This window comes from Canis lupus, chromosome 18 (assembly GCF_003254725.2).
Source record: "Canis lupus dingo isolate Sandy chromosome 18, ASM325472v2, whole genome shotgun sequence".
Taxonomy (NCBI): Eukaryota; Metazoa; Chordata; class Mammalia; order Carnivora; family Canidae; genus Canis; species Canis lupus.
The window spans coordinates 37,286,852-37,300,984 of NC_064260.1; the positions used below are offsets into that span (position 1 = coordinate 37,286,852).

General features: G+C 38.2%; 1 protein-coding gene across 1 annotated transcript; it reads left to right on the plus strand.

Annotated features, from left to right (window-relative positions):
- Nucleotides 1–10,947: 10,947 nt before the first annotated feature.
- On the plus strand, nucleotides 10,948–11,892 carry LOC112663728 (olfactory receptor 5AN1). Its single transcript, XM_025452795.3, has one exon. The coding sequence runs from the start codon at nucleotides 10,954–10,956 to the stop codon at nucleotides 11,890–11,892; it is 939 nt and encodes a 312-aa protein (XP_025308580.3). The 5' UTR covers nucleotides 10,948–10,953.
- The last annotated feature ends 2,241 nt before the right edge of the window (nucleotides 11,893–14,133 follow it).

Here is a 14,133-nt window from a genome sequence, read left to right on the forward strand (position 1 = left end):
GGGTTCTGATGAGATTTAAAATTTTTTCCTGAAAGATTAATAGCTTCATGTTTCTAGTCATAAACCTAGAGAAACCCAGAGCTTGCTTATTCTGTGATCATCCACACAAATGAGGAAACACTTGCTATTAATTTCCCTGCATGTCCAGATAACTGATTTGGATCTCTCTAACCTACAACTGATCAGGGAAAGCCTAAATGCCTTGCATATATGAAGATATGCCATGTGTTCCAGCATTCTCCTATAGGCCTGATTTGCGATGACCATCCTTGAATTCTTGGTGGGTCTCCTTGTCTGTAACATCTCCTAAATAACTGGGGAAGATAAACCAACTGTTGCTATGTGACCTTTGCTGCTTTTATTCCATCCTCACTCTTCTCATGCTTTTCTTTTCCCATCTAATGCTGGCCAAGATATTCTATGTGCAACACTTCTGTGCATCTGTCCGAGGATGAAATTCCCCACCTTCCCCCAAGTAAAGAAATAGCCATAGTAGGCTCTTGTACTCATGGCTCACAACTTTTATTGAATGGATATCGTACCATCTCCCTTCAGTGTTGCCATCCTAGATGAAAGACTTTGGTGGGACCACACTCTAGAAATAGGCAGGCATCGTGGACCCAGGGAAACCCCATGGAAAAACAGGCTTCATTTTTCTCTCTCTGAAAACAAAATTTTTCTGAAATAGTGTCAGGTGTCAGATGGGACTTAAATGCAACATAGGTAGAAAAATTGGTATGTGTAAAAATATCACATTGATATTGTATGAAATATTCTTGTTCTAAAAAAACCTCTTTCCTATGCAAAGGATGGCTGGGTTATTTTTATCTTAAGAAGTGCTTAAGGAACAAAATTATTGATGTACATGGACCAGAGGGAGGAATCCCTATATTAGACATTCACTGAAACTCACAGATCATTTTTGAGCACCCCAAAGCTAAGCAAGAACCCTGGCAGGAATCATCTCACTCTTCCATTTGACCCTCAGTCTAGAATACAATTGGAAATAAGTCCTGTGGCTGAGTTACAGCTGAGAGTTGTCCATGAACCTTACCAAAAAGAGGTAGGTTCTGAGAAGTCCTGCATCTCAGGGCATTTACCTGTCCAATCTTTCCTTTACTCATTTTATGCAACCTGTTGCAGGTATTCTTTATAATTTGCTGTATTATCTGTGCTGTCCAGTCTAGATGCCACTTTTTTCTTGCATTCACTCTTTGTACCAGAAGGTAAGCCAGAAGGTTTAAGACTTCATGTCTGTCGGTTTCAGATCTATGAAGGTTCTGGAATTGTTTTTCATATTGTCATCTCTGGCAGGTTTTCAACAGAAGGCCATGCGTGAGATTTTCCAGTATCAGCCAGTTAAGCATATTTGATTAAGACACTGGTCTTCTTTTCTTAAAGATTTTATTTATTTGAGAGAGAAAGAGTGAGCAGGGGGAGGGGGAGAGAGAGAGAGAGAGAGAGAGAGGAGAGACAGAGAGAGAGAAGGAGAGAGAGAGAGAGAGAGGGAAAAACAGACTCTGCTGAGTATGGAACGTGACTCCAGGCTGGATCTCAACGACCTGAGATCATGACTTGAGCCAAAATCAAGAGTTGGATGCTCAACCTACTGAGCCACCCAGGTGCCACTATTTGGTACACTTATATATTGTGATGTGATTGCTATTGTAGCAGAGTTAGCACCTCTATCATATAACATAATTATCATTTCTTATTTGTGTTTGGAATAATTTTAGAGCTAATCTCTTAGTAAGTATGATGATTTTAATACAATATTATTGCCTATATTCACTATACTTTACATTAGCTGTCTACGACTTATTTACCACTAGTTACAAGTTTTTACTCTCTGTTTTTAATGAGTTCAGCTTTTTTAGATTCCACATGTGTTCTATAGTATTTGTCTTTCTCTGACTTATCTAACATCCTCAAGGGCCATCAATTCATCTCAAGTGGCAAGATTTCCTTCTTTCTCATGGCCAAATTATTACATTAACAGGACCCTCCATGTTCCACCATGTGAATAATCCCTAGCACACTGTATGTGCTTAATATTGTCTGGACAGTTAACCTTAGTATGTTAGTACAAAATTTTTTGGTCTTTTTTACCCTCTTCCCACTGCATTTTATTCCCTTTGGGAGTCTTATCACACTTCAATTTAGGAGAGGCATTCATCGATTTCCTAGGGACTTCAAATTTGGCCTAACTCAAGAGGATGCCAGGGGATTTCTAGTTCACCATTAAAGTGGAGTCATCCTGTGGTGTCAGCTGAGATGTTGATTTCTGGCCACTCTTACCCAGTTTTAACTGCATTTGCATTCAGTTAAGGTTGTATTCTCAAGGTGACACCACATTAAATACTCTTAGCCCATCCATGCCTTGGATAGCAACATACATTTACTTGTTTCTTTTAGAAAGAATTGGTCTCATTGTGCAATTAAAATTGAGATTCTTAGGTCTTGTTCTACAAATCAATTAAAATGTAGTGAAATGATTTCTTTTGGATCTTGTGTGTGGGATACAGAATTTCTGTTTTTTGGTCAACTCTGACATATTGACATTTTAAAAATTATGGTCTAATTATAGTTTTGGAATGAAAGCAAAATGTGATTTTATCGTATCTTCCCTATACATATATATTTATATATTTTGGTTACTCAGATATAAGGCCTTAACATTAAGGCCTATAACATTGACATTAAAAAAATGTGGTTGTAACAGTAGGTTGTAGACATTAGTAAAACAATAGTATAAGCTAATTACCTTTTTATGAGTAGAGGTGCTGAATAGAAATTATGATAAAAATGAATATAATTAAAAATATATAAACATGTAAACAAAAATTTCACATCAAAGGTAATAAAGGGAAATTAAATCAATTTTTTACCTAAGGAAATATCAGTAAAAACCAAATATTAAAGTAATTTTTAAATTACATTATCTGAATCTTGGGGAAAATACAACGAACAATGGTATATAGTCAGTTGTTTCTACTAAAAATGCAAAATTGCTTAAGAAATTTGGGGCACCTCTGTGGCTCAGTCGGTGGTGTCCGACTCTTGATTTCAGCTCAGGTCTTCATCTCAGGGTGGTGAGCTCAACTGGGCTCCATGCTGGGTGTGGAGCCTACTAAAGAAAAAGAAAAGATATTGAAAACACAGCTGTGATATGTGGGTAAATATAATGGGCTGAATCTGCACATTTGCCTTTACTCCTTAGAGCCTACATAAAATGACAAAAAAGTTTTTTTTTTTTTAAACCTATAAAATCACTATGATACGGATACCAGGAGAGAGGACAACAGAAGTTGGAAGCTGGAAAGTAAATCTATGAGGAATAACTAACTCAGATTCAAGAAATCAGGGAGCAGGTGGCTCAGTCAGTGAAGCATCTGATTTTGGCTCAGGTCATGATCCCAGGGTCCTGGGATGAAGCCCCAAGTTGGGCTCCCTGCTTAGTGAGGAATTTGCTTCTTCCTCTGCCCCTCCCCCTGCTTGGGCTCTCTCTGTCACATGCTCTCTCAATTTCAAATAAATAAAATAAAATAAAATAAAATAAAATAAAATAAAATAAAATAAAAAAGAGAGAGAAACCAGGAAGTTATAGGCCCTGGGTAGGTGGGGCAGGAGAGCCAAGAAGCAAATTGTTTTCAATTGTACAACCCTCATACCATCAAGAATTGTAGGCACTAGGCACCAGTATAGTGGGTGGGACTTAAAATTGGAGATTTGATTGAAAATCTATTAGGGGTGACTAGACTTCTAGACCAACCCATCCCTCTCCTCTTGCATAAAAACTCCACCATCCCCATCATTCCTCCTTCCCTGTAGTAGGTATCGGAAGAATGTTTCTTCTCTGGAGAATTGAACCAAGATATATGGGCCCAGGGCCATCACATATATCTGTGGGGGAATGATAAAAATAGAGGGATGAAATAATATCTACATGGTGAAGATTCTTCATTATGTTTTTCTTCACTACTAATATCTATATAGGGAGACTCTTCCTCCACTGCACACCCCCTCCATTCACTTACTCAACTCTCAAAATACTCTGAGCTAGGCTGATACCGTCTTGGGTAGGAAACTGGAGAATTCTGTGTAGAGAAAAACCTGCCCATAGTTATAGCAGAGGCTCATCAGAGCAACTGAGAAGAGACCCCCAGATTTACTAGCAGGAAATCTAACAGAGGACAGTCTCTGGTCATAAACGCCAAGCCTCAAATCTTGCTCTTTAGTGCTTCTCCCTGCAATGTGAAAAGACAGCCTAAAATAAACAAATAAGCAACAAAAGAACTCAGATGGTGAAAAGACAATGAATGGAGCATAAGACTATGTAAAAAATGAAACTCCAAAATTAGTTCACTCAGATTAAAGTAGATATTGTGTGTTTAAAAGAAGATACTGCATTCTTATGTGGCATATTAAACAGAAGAGAAGAAACTGGACATTTGTAATATTGTTTGAGCCAATGGATCAAATTTTCTCTGACTCTTTCAGTTTTATGAGCTAATAGATTCACTTTATTGTTATGCCCAGTTACAGTTCTTTTTTCTGTTGTTAAAAATGAAAGGTTCCTGATTCTGGATAGTTTTATGGTATATACCAACATCACAAAACTGCACTTATACTCCTTTTGAGTATAAGTGGTCTCTCCTCATAATGTATTAGTTACCTGTTATTGCACAAAAAATCACTACAAAACTTAATGACTTCAAATGTAAATATTTACTATATGGTTTCTGTGGATCATCATGAGGTTCTGATGTCTCTCATGAGGTTGCACTCCAGTAAGTAGTTGGTTAGGGCTGTAGTCCTCTGAAGCCGGATTGAGCCTGGAGGACCCTCTTCTAAAATAGACTAGCAAGTTTGTGCTGGATGGTGGAGGCCAATGTTCTTGGTTGCATGAGTTAGCCCTATTAGATATAGGAGGGAGTCTACAAAAACCTGTGAAGACCAGAAGGCCAGGATCATTGGGGACCATCTTGGAAGCTGCCTATTGCACTCAGATGTTAGAAATGCTTAGGAGTCCAAATATTAACAAGCATTCATCGAAAGTTTGGAAACAACCTACTCCTTGGGCCTCCTTGTGAAGTGAATTGTGAAAAAAAATGGGAGAAATAGTGGAAGAAAGAAGAGGCACACTTAAAATCAAGGTTGTATATTTTTCTTGCTTCTTGAGGTAGGTCTGTATTGGTATAATATTCTCTCTTAGAGGGGATCCCTGGGTGGCTCAATGGTTTGGCGCCTGCCTTCGGTCCAGGGCATGATCCTGGATCAAGTCCCACGTCGGGGTCCCTGCATGGAGCCTGCTTCTCCATCTGCCTGTGTCTCTGCCTCTCTCTCTCTCTGTGTCTCATGAATAAATAAAATCTGAAAAGAAATTCTCTCAGAAAAGCTTTTGCTGCATCCCAAAAATTTTAGACTGTTGTGTTTTCATTTTCATTTCCCCCCATGTATCTTTAGATTTCCTCTTTGATTTCTGGTTGGGCCATTCATTATATCATACACTGGAAACTAATAACACTGTATGTTAATTATACTTGAAAAGTAGAATCAAGGTTGGGGAGAATCTCAGAGGTTATAAAGCAGTAAAAGTCATCCATTTCTGGGTAAAAGCAAGCCTGGAATATGTTTCATGGTAGCTTCCAAGGACCCTGCAGGATCTCAGAAATGATGGCTACTGTGATGTGTGCAGGGTGGCTGGGCCCAAGGCCCAGAGGTCTGCGGCTCTCAGGGATTCTAGGACAATAAGTTGACCAGGGAGCAGAAGAGCCACCAGACTTGCGGTACCATGGAGACTCAGAGTATAGCCAAGAGAATTTTAAAAAGATACTATTTTTCATATCTTCATGGACTAATTTTATGCATATTACATTACTATTTATACAATAACTTCATACTTCATGCAGCTACATCACATAGATTTGATTTTCTTTTGTAACCAGATGAAGATGGCAGGTGAGAAATTATTGCAAATATTACAGATAGAACCTTTGGGCACATAGATGTCTGCCACGTTCTTCCCAGTGGAGCAACAATTCATTTGGACCTCGTAAAGTGTGATTTGTGGAACATACATGGTTCTTATAGACCAGAAATATGTCCTCTATTACTTGGCCATGGTACTCATACTCTATACTTTTGGTGTTATACTTTTAAAACTCTCTTAAGAACATGTTTTGTTAAAAAAAACTCATTAAGGATTTAGTTATTACAGTTCTTATCTGGGTATATATACTAGCCTATCAGCAAGAGTTAAATAATTAACTCACTGCCCACCCACCCCTTTCTCCCTAGAAGTGAGAATAGTTGAAATAGGTCAAACCAAGAATGGGACCTTATCTAAAACATCCCTGTATCCCTAGTAACTGGCAGGGTAGATAAGTTTCATTTCTAAAGAACTAGAAACAAATGACAAAAATGTTTGTGGGAATGATGCTAAGTAGATATTTTTAGTGAAGGATTAGTAATGCAGCATAAAATGCTGGCAAGAACTCCAAATCAGAACATAGAAAGTACACCTACTATTAACAGAAGGTGTGCTTGTACTATATCCCCTGGTAAGTGCTTTAAAAGCATTATCCAGTTTGTTTCTCTCTGTGAAGACCTACTCTATGAAGTAGCTACTACTGTCACCCCATTTGATGATAATCCTGAGGCTGGGAGAGGTTAATTTGTTCAAGGTCACACACAAGTCATCAAGTGGAAGGGTCAGAATTGTACCCAGAATGGTGCTACCAATGCCTCAGGTTGTAGCCATGATAAATCATGGCTCTGTCATGAATTCGTTTTATTGTCCCTTATTGCCTCAATTGCCTCACTTATGCATAGGAAATAATGCGATGTCTGCCTCACAGGCAGCTGTGATGATTGGATCTGGTCACATATTTGAGAAAATGTATGTATGTATACACCTAAAATGCAAGTGCTTTGTACACAGGGAATTGTTCACATATCTATTTTAATTAAAGTGTTTTACCAGCTAGTATTTTACCAGTGTCATCTTGGGCAAATCTTTTAGCTCCCCTGGCTTTAGGTTCCTCACCTGGTAATTGAAGGTGTTAGACTATATGATCCCTAGGTTCTTTCCAGCCCTGAAGACTTTTAAGTTTCTGATAGAAAAGCTATAATTGGGATCCCTGGGTGGTGCAGTGGTTTGGCGCCTGCCTTTGGCCCAGGGCGCGATCCTGGAGACCGGGGATCGAATCCCACGTCGGGCTCCCGGTGCATGGAGCTTGCTTCTCCCTCTGCCTGTGTCTCTGCCCTTCTCTCTCTCTGTGACTATCATAAATAAATAAAAAATTTTTTTTAAAAAAGAAAAGCTATAATTATGAAAACATGATTGGACTATGGGGAAAGTGCGGAATGGATCCAGAAGGGACATGGCAAAGTGGGGCATGGAATTAGCAGGACAAATACTCCATGACAACCATGACTCCAGAGGACAAATATCTAGAGGGTTTGTTCCCTCTAATTGTCTTTTCTCCTCTTACCTGTGCCCTCAACAATAACACATTTAAGAGGATCTCAGTTGTGGGCATCTCTCTTGCTCTGAGTGGATAGCCAGTTTGATGGCCAAAGGCTCCCATCTTGGAGAGCAATAGGGCCTACCTGGAAAATTCTTTTGGAAAGGAAACAGGCAATTTCAGCCTTTGGCTAGAGGTCTGTCTTCTTGGGGATTCTGGGTCAGGTGAGAGGGCAAGATTTAGTGAGAACAGTGGATTCTGTTATTTTAATAGCCATGTGATTCTTCCAGTAGGACCTGTGTGGAGCAAGGTTTATTGTCCACAGTCTCTCCCATTCTTCACCTCTTTCTCACTTCCATACCCTCCACTGTGGGCTCTTCCTTGGGTTCTCTTGCTCCTTACCCAACTTCTCTGGCCTTCATTGAGAAGATGATCTCTAATCTAAAATTTCAGGGATTATTCTGGGGTGAGGGATGAATGTTGAGTTCTAGTTCTATAATTTCTTAAGGGTGTGATCTTGAGCTCCATTACCTTCTGGTTTTTTTTTTTTTTCACCTGTAAAATGAGGGATAATGGGATTATTTAGAATCTAATGAGAATGTTTATAAAGCCTAACAAATTTCAGAATTGAATAATTGAGCACTGAATTAAAAATAATGATTTACTTACTTTCAGAGGAATTTCCTACGATCCCACATTCTAGTCTTGATTTTCCAACTTTATCCATCCAAGACTCTGAATTTTTTGTTTAGGAGTCTGTTGTTGTAATAATCATTAGTTAATTTGATTTCCATGTCAATATATAGCTTTGATTGATAATTTCTGAGCGGCAGAAGGCAAGCAGGCCTCTAAATGGTGATATAACAGAGTACTCTTGTACAGTTTCATTGGCTTTTTGAAGTACTTTGAGTAACTCTCCATGGTCATCTTTGGAGACTGTGTGTCTGAGGCGCTAGTGTGGGTCTACCGTGAGTGAGATGCCTCACTGCCAACATTGGTAGTCATTGGCCTGTCTCTTTAACTTCTTCTTCTTCTTCTTTTTTTTTACTTACACTGTTCTTCATTGCAACGACTTGGCTTTCTTTATCTGATTTTATTCCCTGCACAACCTTACAAACTGACCATGTCTTTAGTTTTTCAGATTGGAAAAGCTTTGATTAGCTATAACCTCATCTGCAACCAGTATGTATGTCAGTCTCCTTTTCTTCTCTAAACTATTTGTGATATGGTGAACACATACCATCTTAAAACTTAAAACTGTTACCTCATCACCTTCAGAATCATTTTGTACCCTCAACACATAACCACCTTAAAACTTAACCAAAGAGACTGAATATATTCAGAATTTTTCTGTCTTACTCTGTATTACCGAATTTCAACAAGATAAATTTTCAGGATCAATTTTATCATGAATTAATAAACAATCCATCATTGCTTATCTTTCTGGTGGGGGGGAATGATGAGTTACATAAAATACTTTTAGCTCTGGCTGCCTCTGTCACCAGAATATAATACGGAAATGAAGAGTTTTACTACAGTGTTTGATCAGAAGCTTGGCTTATTTTTGCTGAATTAATTGATTGTGTTGGTATATTGGGGGATGTACACGAGAGTTTATAGTTTCAAAATATTTTCATTGACTCCAATTCATCTTGAGATAATAAGAGAGATATTATATTGGCAACACTTAGGAGTCAACAGAAAGATTTCCAAGTTCATAAAACTGTAATTCAAATAAGATCATTTTAGATTTGCATCCAAAAGTGGGTAAAAGAACATTTGTTCAACATTTATTTATTTGGCAACACAAATATTTGTATACAAGATGTTTTCATTAATTAGTGAAACCTCTTCACTAGACCATGTCTGTGTATAGCATCATTGGTGCAAGGTGGTGGTGGTGACACATAAAAAGTGGCATCAGGGCTTTACAATCCAGCTGACTGGGAGATAACAGAATAATACAAAACAGAAATAGTGATTGATTAATGATATTGTTGCTTCTAGGCATAGAAACCATCTAATTTAGAAGATAATTATGTGATGAACCATACCTATGTAGTACTTGGTAATTGAAATTATTTACTTTTTCTTTGCATCAAGGTCATCATGGTTTGATGCTGGTTGTCAAGCAAGTATACTCAAATTCAAGCAAACTAAACAGAACATTGTTTATGTGGTTTATGTCTTCATGGCCCTGAGTGGTTTGATTTGCTTCTACATGAGGTCTGAATCTACATCTGCCTAGAGGTAATGATTCCTCATTGTCTATAAGGTCAATGATGTCTCAGGAAATTCCTCAAATTAACCCCTGCAACTGGTGACATTCCTAACCATGGGTACCGCTGTCATTCATGGTTATCTGTAAGCAATCCATGATAATAATAGCCAACCCCTAGTGGACAATTACTGTGTACAGAGTTGTGTGCTGATCATCCCCATGAATTTTCTTGTAACCATTCTAGTAATCTTACAGTCCAGGAGCTCTTAATGTTCTCACTTTATTTGAGTAAATCAGTCTTAATGTTTTTAAGCTACTGGGACAATTTCATAAAGTGAGAGGGCATCAGACAAAACTCCAAAGTCTGATCCTTTAACAGTACTATGCTGTTTCTCAAGTAGTAAAGTACCCTAAAATTTAAAAAATGTTGGGGTCAATAGTGAGCTATCCTACCCTTGCATTGGTATATTTAGTATGAAGACTTCTGTGAGAAGACTTGTTCCATAACTTTATTGGGCACATATGCTGTCATAAGTTATGATATAGTTTCCCAGGCCAGTTAGAAGATATATTAACTACATTCATATAACAGTTTGAGAAATTATTACAAATAGGGTCAATAACTTTTCTTAAGGATAAAAGAAGAAATTTAAAAAATTTATCTCGATGAGGATGCCTGAGTGGCTCAGTAGTTGAGCATCTGCGTTTGGCTCAGGGTGGGATCCCGGGGTCCTGGGATTGAGTCCCACATCGGACTCCCCATGGGATGCCTGCTTCTCCCTCTGCCTATATTTCTGCCCCTCTCTCAGGGTCTCTTGTGAATAAATAAATAAAACCTTAAAAAAATTTATCTAGATGACCATCTTGAAAGGCTATTTCAGTTTTAATCTGGAGTGATGCCACTTATGCTTTTTATAAAACAACAGTTACATAATGAATTATCAGATGTTTTTAAAAAACATTTAATGATCTCTGTAATAATTGTAGCCTTTGTGTTGTTTTAGTTCTCAGTCAAATTTGAAAATATCTCTTTAATTTTCATGAGACTTCATGAAATAGGTGAGAACACAAGGCACTAAAAAGTCACTTCTTGACAATTTGAGATGAAAAACTGGATCTTTTCATCAGGTCAGTGAGGCATTGCTTCTTTCCCCACACTCCATGGAGGGAAACTATGGCACATATGGGATTGTAATGCTGTCATTTCACCTGGGTCAGCAGTGCCTTCTCTTCTCTCTTTTCTGATTTTAGAAGCACCAAGCAATGACTGGAGGAGGCAATACTACAGAGATCACTTATTTCATCCTTTTGGGATTCTCTGATTTCCCCAGAATCCTAGCAGTGCTCTTTGCTGTATTCCTGCTGATTTACATTTTGACTCTGACTTGGAACCTGGGCCTCATCATCTTAATAAGGATGGACTCTCACCTCCACACGCCCATGTACTTCTTCCTCAGTAATCTGTCCTTCATAGATGTCTGCTATGTGACCTCTACAGCTCCCAAGATGCTCTCCAACTTTTTCCAAGAGCAGCAAACCATCACCTTTGTGGGTTGTGCCGTTCAGTACTTTGTCTTTTCAACCATGGGACTGAGTGAGTCTTGTCTCATGACAGCCATGGCTTATGACCGATACACTGCCATTTGTAATCCACTTCTTTATTCATCAGTCATGTCACCCACGCTCTGTATTCAGATGGTGCTGGGATCCTATCTGGCTGCACTCTCTGCTTCTATATCCCAGTTGTGTGCCATGTTTCAGCTTCATTTCTGTGGGCCGAATGTCATCAACCACTTCTTCTGTGACATGCCCCAACTATTAATCCTGTCCTGCACTGACACCTTCTTTGTACAACTGTTGCTTGCTATACTAGCAATGATCTTTGGGATAATAAATGCCTTTATTATTATGATATCTTATGGCTTTATTGTCATCTCCATCATGAAAATCACTTCAGCTAAAGGCAGATCCAAAGCTTTCAACACCTGTGCTTCTCATCTGACAGCAGTTTCTCTCTTCTATACCTCAAGTATCTTTGTCTATTTGAGTTCCAGCTCTGGTGGTTCCTCCAGCTTTGACAGATTTGCATCAGTATTCTACACTGTGGTTATTCCCATGTTGAATCCCTTGATTTACAGTCTGAGGAACAAGGAAATCAAAGATGCCTTGAAGAGGTTACAAAAGAAGAGATGGTATTGCTGAGGTCCTGTCCAGAGTTGTCCTCTCGAAATCTTATCCCTTAATAATGTGCACATGAATGGATTCTAACAAAATTCACACTGCCTTTGGATAAAGATAGTTTAATTTGTAACAGATAATATGCCAAATGGACTTGCAGCTGACTTGATTCCATACAAACACAATATCTTTAGGTCCTAGAGGTTCATACTTTCACCCTACATGAAGAGTGGCCTCATCATTTATTAACAATCTGCAGGTATTTTTAAACAGTAAGGTTTAGAAACCCTTTGCTTCTTTTGGCTTTAGAGATTGAGGCCTGTTTATCTCAGACCTCTGATTGTAAAGAAGCAATACCTGGCAGATGCCCCCAGGAGTGTAGAGAACTTGCCTCCCAAATATTTTGATGCAGCATAATCCAGACATGAGGGTGATCAATGTTTGTTTTGGATTTCTGACCATAATGGGAATAAATAGGGGGGATATGCCTTTGAACAGAAACAAAGCTATACAATTGGCTTGGCAACAGCAGTCTGAGATAGCTAATGTTTGTTGAAGGCCTCTTTCCAGCCTAGTCATCTAATAAGTTTGGTCACTTTCCAGTCTCCACCAACTGTAATCTAAGGAAGCAGGAGGTGATTTGAACCATAGGAGAATGGAATGAAGAATGTTTTTCCTTCAGTACCATTTACTTATGAGTCTGATGACTTCATTTCTCGCTTCTAGTGTTCAGTGGAGATTTCTGATGGGAGTGATGTTGAAAATCCATATCCCAGCCAATAGCTATTTCTTACATTGTGGGACTCAAACCTCTCTCTCCCATTAAATCAAGAAAATTTATCCTGATGTAGCCAGCATTTCACACTATTAAATCATTTCTAGTATTTCAAGCATCTGTTCATGTTTGGTGTGAGGATACGTGTGTCTGAGAATTCATTGTAATAATAGAGTTAGTGAATATTAAATATTATAGACTAAGAACAAATATGGAAAGCTGGCATACTTTTTGTTTGTTTGTGTTCAACATTTTATGTCCTAGAGATTTATGGTTTTATATGGGGTGATATAATTTATGGAGTGAATTAGAGTTATTCTAATGCTGATATTTCTAGGAAGCCTCAAAGGGCCAGAGAGGAAATAAATAGTACAATAGGCAGGATTTTTAACTTTGGCCAGTTTTCTCTGTCTAAAATAGAATATAAAACTTTTGGTTCTTGTGATCTGTTTGAAAAGTGGAGTACAGTGTGTATCGGTATTGACTGCTGTAATGCCAGAGTGCTCAGAATTGAACCAACTGATGTAAAACGATGGATGTGATTACAATTACATATTATCCTTGGAGATTCTTTGGGTTTTTAATATTTTTTTGGGGGGGGAATCTCCATTCGAAGTCATATAATTATTCCATTTAATTAAGGACTATAAATGAAGAGGCATTTGAAACTTTCCCAGATTTTTCACAAGTTTACAGATGGACAGGATTGAGAGATGGGGAATCACTGAACCTCTAAGAGAATGTGAGGGCTTATCCCATGCCAAGGAAGTAGTGCAGTATGAATAAAGGATATGCGCCCTCCTCCCCCCATGCAGGCATAGGCATGTTCTTTGGAGCACTGTTCTTTAAAAATGTGTAAGAATGTATGAGAAGTCTTTCTAGGGAACCATAAGGGCTTCAGTAGGAGAAGCACCTCTGTGAGGTATGTAATCCAGTATTATTGATTATAGTCATCACGCTGCCAGATTTATTCATCTTTTAGTTACAAGATAGTACCCTTTCAAAAAACATTTCTCCAGTTCCCTTGTCCCCCAGGCCATGCTAGCCATAATTGTACTCTGTTTCTATGAGATTGGCTTTTTGATTCTGCTTATTAGTGATGTCATGCAGTATTTGTCTTTGTCTGGCTTATCTCTCTTGCCATAATGCCCTCAGGGTCCATCCGTGTTGTCTCAAATCAAGATTTCCTTACTTTCATAGTTGAATAATATTCCACTGTATTGTGTGTAAATACCATGTCATCGTTATCATTCTTTTTCATTCCTGTATCGTGTCTATTATGAATAATGCTGCAATAAACATGGTTGCATAGATTATCTTTTTGGTATCCTGTTTTTATTTCTGTTGAATGTATACACACAAGTGAGATTGGTGGATCATATAGTAGTTCTTTAATTTATTGAGGAACGTTAATATTGATTTAAATAGTGGCTGAATGAATTTATGTTTCCACCAATAGTGTACAAATATTTCCTTTATTTTTAAAATTT

What these genes read in the sequence shown, in the direction of transcription:
- LOC112663728 (XM_025452795.3), top strand. Translation starts at nt 10,954, where the DNA reads ATGACTGGAGGAGGCAATACTACAGAGATCACTTATTTCATCCTTTTG.